At 43.3% G+C, this 7204-nt stretch overlaps 1 protein-coding gene across 1 annotated transcript; it reads right to left on the bottom strand.

The window, feature by feature from the left end:
* Positions 1–341: 341 nt before the first annotated feature.
* On the bottom strand, positions 342–5863 carry LOC115399902 (E3 ubiquitin-protein ligase TRIM21-like). Its single transcript, XM_030107582.1, has 2 exons — positions 5726–5863; positions 342–4745 (listed from the first exon to the last, which is right to left on the bottom strand). Exon 2 carries the CDS (start codon positions 4734–4736, stop codon positions 3102–3104), a length of 1635 nt encoding a protein of 544 aa, XP_029963442.1. The 5' UTR covers positions 4737–4745; positions 5726–5863; the 3' UTR covers positions 342–3101.
* Between the last annotated feature and the right edge of the window lie 1341 nt (positions 5864–7204).

Raw genomic sequence — 7204 nt, 5'->3', positions numbered from 1 at the left:
GATGAAGCTCCTCTTCTGGCTCAGTCCCAGCAAGAAGATGAGAAGAAGGAGAGAAGCTAAACTTCACACACTGATAAACTGATTTGCCCTCAAACCTGTGAGTCTGTGAGTGAGCTCCATTCTACTGAGTTCATCTGGAGTTTCTCAGCTGCAAATACTGGACAGGACAAAAAAGGATTGTGTGGGACACAAGTAAAATAAGTCCACAGGTGAGAGTGATTTGATGGCTGAGCCCAAGATGAAAATAATTCTGTTAAAGGAATCATTTAGAAAGTCAAGTCTATGAGTGTGTTTTTTCAAGTCTTTTTATTCAACTTTATATGAGGAACAAACATTGCATGGATATATAAACAATCACAGATAATATTAAATACATTTCTCATAAACATATCAGAGAATTGTTGACAACATACATAACTCCTTCTCATTTTCAGAGACATGTGAATGCAAACTGGAATGGCTTCCATCAATTAGTATTATTCTTTATTTGAACGCTGCAGATTGGATTTTTCACAAAAATCTTGACCCTTTTAGAAAATCTCCACCTGCATTAAGTGTGATTCAGCCCAAAATACTTTTAACATCCATGTTCCCAAAAAATGGCTTCCAATGAGTCAAAATCAAGAAGCGAACTCAGGAGGAATCCAGATGATCCAAAGGAGTTTTTATTCGTCAACTGAAGCCCATGATTCCAACATTCAACACTTTTTACAGGGAGAATCAGCACAAATGACACCAGGATGATCACACAGTTTACACAGTTTTCTGTTTGGATCCTCACAGACAGCTGTTATACTTCTTCCAACAGATTGTGTTAGGCCTGATTCACATACGCGGCTGTGCGGCGCGGATCTGTCTGGGTTTGCACGGTGTTTGCGCGGGCCCCGCGCGTGGCCTGTTCAAATCTGCACGGCGAATTCTAAATAGAGATCAAGTCTATTTTTCTGTGCGGACTTGAGCGGGCTGTGTGCGGCGTCCCGTTGAAACCAATGGCATATACACACATCTCGTGTCAGCTGGGCTTCCTATGCATGTATTGAGCTCATGTCTGCTCACAAACTGGTCTCACAAGAGGCTTTTCCAGTGTTCTGCTCCGTCTATTTTTCCGCGCGGCTTGGAGCGGGTCCCATTGAAAACAATGAAGACAGGGCCTCGTTGTCATATATGCAGATATATGTTCCGTTTGAATTTACTATTCGGCGCAGTTGAGAGGAGCGCGCGTGTCTAGATACATATATCTAGAGATCTATATCTATAGGTCTATGCCGGAGCTATGGAAGCCGCATTGTGTTGTGCGTTTTTGACTCCCGATCCTTTATTTACAATCTATGCTGCCGATGCTGATGCACGTTTCTGGATGCCTGCTCTTGGGAATAAACGTCCTTTCGCTCCCGAAACGCTTCTGGAATTACTTCAAACTAGGGCTGCAGCTATCGATTATTTTAGTAATCGATTAATCTATCGATTCATTTGGTCGATTAATCGATTAATCGGACTATATATATAATTTTTTTAACATTTCTTTTTATTTTATTTTGGCAAGCATAAAACTCACCACGGACAAAAAAAATGAACTGCTATTAATGCTTGCAGTAACATTTATTAAACTGCACAAGAACATTCATTGCGAGGATGAACATTGCACTTTAAATTCACAAATTATTTAAATAAAAAATAAATAAAATACCCGAGAGAGGGTTAAGCCCTTACCTTCATTATAAAAAAAAATGCACATGAAAGCTGATTATTAAAGAACACTTCAAGTACGGCAGGCAATATTCTGTATTATCAAACAATTCCTATTGATATTAATTTGCCATCTGTCTAGTGCAAAAAACAAAAATAATAATACTCAGGCTGAGTCCAAAACAGCACATTCACCTTTATAAACTGACAGTTGCCCTAAAATTTTAAAGTGCATTCAAAGGAGTGCAAACAACAATGTCAGAATACAGTCACTTTTTTTTCTGACGTGGTGCTGTTATAATACGCCAGCTCCGCTTGGCAGTGCAAACTTTGGACAGAGCTCTTCCCTTTTTTTCGTTTAAAGTTGTTCCAAACTTTTGATATTTTCTGGCGTTTTCTTTGTTGTCCTTCCTCCTTTTCACCAGCATTTTCTTCATTCTGCCCTTCAACGCCACGCCGCGCCGCGAAAACGCGTCGGACGCATCGCGACAACACGCCACGTCAGACGCGTCTCGTCGCTGGTGAAAAGCGCGTTCCCCCTTGTTTTCAATTGTATTTTGACGCAAAATCGCGGAAAGCATTTGGCGGTGTGGACGCAGCTCCATTTCTCACGCCGTTCCACCGCGCTGTGCTCCATCTGCTTGCTCCAACATGTCTGTGCGGCTTACACTCTCGTGCAAAAACATGCTGCGCTTTAGTTCCGGGCGCTACACGCTAGTGGTTTCACGGTAGTTTCACTGTACACAATTAATAAACGAATCCTCGGAGCAACAGAATTTAATTCGAAGCATTTTTATAATCAAATTATTCGATTTATTCGATGAATCATTTCAGCCCTACTTCAAACATATTACACTAGTAGCCCATTGCCGCGGACAACCCACTCACGAAGACCGCGCTGATGAGAAAGGGACGCCTAAACACGCCGCTCCAGCGACCGCGCCGTCTCCGCGTCTGGCCCGCGCCGTGCAGTGACCGCGTATGTGTGAATCAGGCCTTAAACTGGATTATAAAATCTCAACATTAAATTTCCCCTTGAAGAAACCTTGAAGCTGGAGAGAAAAACTAATATGTTCATGTTGTGACTCTGCAGCTTGAAGACACACAGACTGAAAGATTCCTGCTCATGAAGACATAAAAACACATGAAAACTCTCCTGATGGAGTCTTCAACCATGAAGGAGCTCTGCCATGAATCAGACTCAGAGGAAACAGGTTGATACTGACTCTGACTGCTCAGTGTTTCCTCTTCTCATCACAGCTTTACTTGTGTTGTTCAAACTGTCAGACGAACGTTTCTTTAGGTACAAACTGCTGCTCAATGGAATCAGAGAATCGTTCACCATGAATCACAGTTAATCTGTCACTTTCTCACCACTTTATTCATTGTTGGTGATGTTTAATGATAAAAACAGATCAGACAGTTTGATTGACAGGACAGATGATCAGAGGAGCAGAGTTTTCACCATCATCATTATCACAGGGACTGAAGAATGGGAAGAGTTTGTCAGTGAAGCAGCAGCCAGTGAAGGAGTAGATCAGAGCTGCAGCAGCTACATCATAAAAAGAGACCAGACCCTCCTCATAATCCACAAACACCCCCACCTTCTCAGGAACACACTTCAGAGAGAGATCAATCTCAGTATCATCCTTACCAGCTAAATACTCATTTCCATTTTCCAAACCTATCGCCCAGACACCTTCATAGGTGCCCTCTCCCTTCATGTTCGTGGGATCTTGAGCCACTCCTAAAGCCCATTCAGTCTTTCCTTTAACCTGAACCTCAAAGTAAAATTTACCTGAAGAGAAACTCTGTTTTCCTAAAACAAAACGTTCATCATCAAATCTTTCTGGGTTGTCTGGAAGATTCTTCCTCACATCACCATCACTCACTTGTTTTCCATCATCAGACAGGATGAGTTTAGGATGAGCTGTATCAGGATCAAGAGTCACATCCACTGCAAACTGCTGCTTCCTCTTCAGATCAGCCTCAAACAGCTTCTTCATCTCTTTGCTGAGAGTCTCCTCCAGCTGAGCCACAGCTCTCACCACAGTCCCCTCATATGATGATGGACGGACGCTGACCTCTGTCCAGTCCTTGGTGGGTGGAGCAGCTTTCAGGGAGGAGAAGCCTTGGAGGAGGTGGAGGTGGTCTTCAGAGAGGAAGAGCTGCTCCACCTCTGAGCTCCTCTTCATCAGCTCACAGATCTCCTCTTCCAGATCTCTGATGAGACCTTCAGCCTGCTTCTCTCTGGCTTCCTCTTCCTCCTCCATCCTCTCCATCAGCTGCTTCAGGCCTCTCTCAACACACTCCTTCAGAGCAGTGAACACCTCAACACCTTCTGCTTTCTCTCTGTCTGCAGCAGCTTTACTCCTCTTCACACACTCTCTGATCTCCTTGATCTTCACTCGTCTCTCCTGGATCATCTGCTGCATTTCAGCCTCTGTCTTCCTCAGCTCCTTCTTCTTTCCTTCACATTCTTCACTCAGAGGAACAACCTCATGAGTCTTGTGCTCTAAAACAGTGCACATCATGCAGACACATGTCTGCTCTCTCTGACAGAACAGCTCCAGAGGTTTATTGTGCTTCAGACACATCCTGCCTTCCAGGTTCTCCACAGGCTCCATCAGCTGATGTTTCTTCAGGACTGACACTGTCAGATGAGGCTCCAGATGAGTCTGACAGCAGGAGACCAGGCACACCAGGCAGGACTTGAGGGCCTTCACTTTGGTTCCAGTGCAGACGTCACAGGGAACTTCTCCTGGTTTGGCAGCTTGTTGCTCTGAGCTGCTGCTGGCTTTGAGTTCAGCTTCACGTCTGAACTGAGAAACCATCTCAGAGAACAAAGTGTTGACGTTGAGTTCAGGTCTTGTTCTGAACTGTTTTTTACACAGGGGACAGTCACAGATGTTGTTGGTGTTCCAGTGCTGAGTGATGCACTCGTTGCAGAAGTTGTGTCCACATGGTGTGGAGACTGGATCAGTGAACACTTCCAGACAGATGGAGCACAGAAACTGATCTTCAGAGAGCAGATTGCTGGCAGCAGACATCTTCACACACTGAGGACAAAAGACAGAGAGTGAACACAACAGAAACAACACAACAGACAGTAATCTCACTCAGGATAAAGATGATGATAAATGTCCACAGAAACAGAAAAGCTGGACGGAGAGAGACATAAATCATTCACGACTTTGTAAATAAAACCTAAAAACATCAGAGAAGGATACATAAGAAAAAAAACAATGAGCAGAGGAAATAATATCACAAACCTTTAATGTTTTAAAAGCTTATCAGGTCATTAAACTAAACAATAAAGAGCGACGGCCCCAGCCAGATCCCAGAAGGCTCCACTGTGAACCCAGGAGCCATGTAGAAATACAAACAGCCCTCCTTCTTCAGCACTTCCACTGTTCGACACTTTTCTTGATGTTGATCAGATTTTCTCTGATCTGTGGCTGGGAGTGTTGCTGCCCCCTGCTGGTCACTTCTGGCTCTCAGTGTTGGGCTCTGATTTCTGCTTGGACTTAAACAGTGCGCCCCCAGTGGACACATGAGGAAAAGCAACTGGTTTTTTGGGGGGGGGTTTTTGTTTGTTTGTTTTGTTTTCTCTCTTTTTCACTTTATAAGGTCATCTAAAGGACAAGTTCGGGCCCGCATGCCCCAGGTTTGAAAACCCAGCTTATTTTATAAATACTTTGTCTATTTTTCTACTTTTCTATTTTCTACTTTCTACTTTTTCGACTTTAAGTTTATTCCGGTCATTTTGACAGTTGCTGAATCACTTTAGTTTTTCTCATTTGAGCTGAAACTTTCACTTTCGATTTCATTCGAGCTGCGCAACACAAACACATTTAATCAGTAACAGCAGGATTTCCTGTAATTCCATCTCTCTGTGTTTTACTCGGACTGATAAACACCTGTTCAAACCTCCAGAAGCTCATTTTCTCTGGACTTTCTGCTTTTCCCTGGCAGCTGCTGGACTCTGACTGCAGTGTTCTTGTTGAAAGTCAGTGTGAATGAGAGCAGCTGGACTCACCTGGATTTGATGGACTGCAGGTGAACTCAGGAGAAAGACGCTGAAACACAAACTCTGAGGTTTGTCTGAAGAACTTCTGTTTGATGTGAGGAGGGAGACAGAGGACCTCCTCTTTCTACAGTGACCCCTCCTTCCTTCCTCTCACTGCTCTGCAACTTTTTCATTTCCTGGCTCTGAGCTTTCACTGGAGACTCTTTTCTTTCAGTCACAGCAGATTAATGGGAAGTTTTAATATTTCATAAAGACAGAAAAGAAAGTCAACCTCCTGCAGCCTTTCATAAAAACAGTTTGATTCATTGTGGAAACAAGACTTTCCTCACTTCCTCTTTTCTTCTGGTTTGTTTCAGGACTGTTTGTGTTTTGGGGAAATGTTTCAGTCTCAGTGTTCAAGCTGATCTGGAGTCTGAATAAAAACCATAAGAGAGTTTTTGATTTGAGAAACTCAACCCATCCCGGCTAAAACACACACAACCAAACTAACTGAAAGCTCAATAAAAACTGTTGTTTTCTTGTGAAATTTCATGGACGCGAGATTAACGACTGACTATGCAGGAAAACTTTCTGCTTTGTTCCCTTTTTGACAGAAACTGTTCAGATTTATAAAGGAAATAAAACTTAAAGCTAAAAATAATGTGAACTGGAAGTTTAGGATCAGACTTATGATGCCTGGATTTAACTTTAAATATATTTCTGTTTGCTTCTCACTGGGAAAAATAGCTCTGAATGTGACTGTATGATCAGTGACAGAGCTGAAATAGTGATGCTCTTGTTTTAAACCACTGAAGCTGCTGAGGATTGTGGAGAGGAGCTCAGTAAAAAGTCCTGAGCAGGAAACATCCTGTGCAGAAATGAGGAGATGTGGACACAAAGTGAACCATGAAAGAGTTCGTTTCCTCTCTGCAGAGGAAGACCTCAGAGAAGCTTCATGGATGGAGTGAAGGAGGACATGGAGATGGTTGGTGAAGCAGTGGTGGAGGCAGGGGAGCAGGGAGGTGGAGGCAGACGATGGACTGCGGTGACCTCTGAAGAGAAGCTGAATGAAGAAACAGATTCACAGTTTCAAAGAGAAATGACTGTGGCAGCTTTATTTTCCAGCAAGCATTGAAGGAACATACAGCATGCAGATTCACATCCATTCACAGCTTGTACTGTATTATTTCCACAATATCTCACAGATTAATGACTTTCCAGCATATTAGAAACATGTGGCTAGTTTCCCAGCAGGGGGCGCTCCAAGATAACACATGAGAGGAAACAGCTTGGACTTTTCACAGCAGAAGATGGAGCTGTTGTTTGTTATCATGATGGGTTGCCTCCATTCAGCATGCAGTGAAGCAGCAGGACCATCCAGAAGGAGCCAGTGTTCCCCTGCTGTGTTGACACTCAGTGTTTCCTGCAGCACTTCAGAGACTCTTCAGACATGAAATGATCTGGACTTTTCATTCTGTTGTGTCCTCTTGTGGATTATTTGCAAACTGA

Source organism: Salarias fasciatus, chromosome 13 (assembly GCF_902148845.1).
Source record: "Salarias fasciatus chromosome 13, fSalaFa1.1, whole genome shotgun sequence".
Classification (NCBI taxonomy): Eukaryota; Metazoa; Chordata; class Actinopteri; order Blenniiformes; family Blenniidae; genus Salarias; species Salarias fasciatus.
This window is presented reverse-complemented; position numbering and strand designations above follow the sequence as displayed.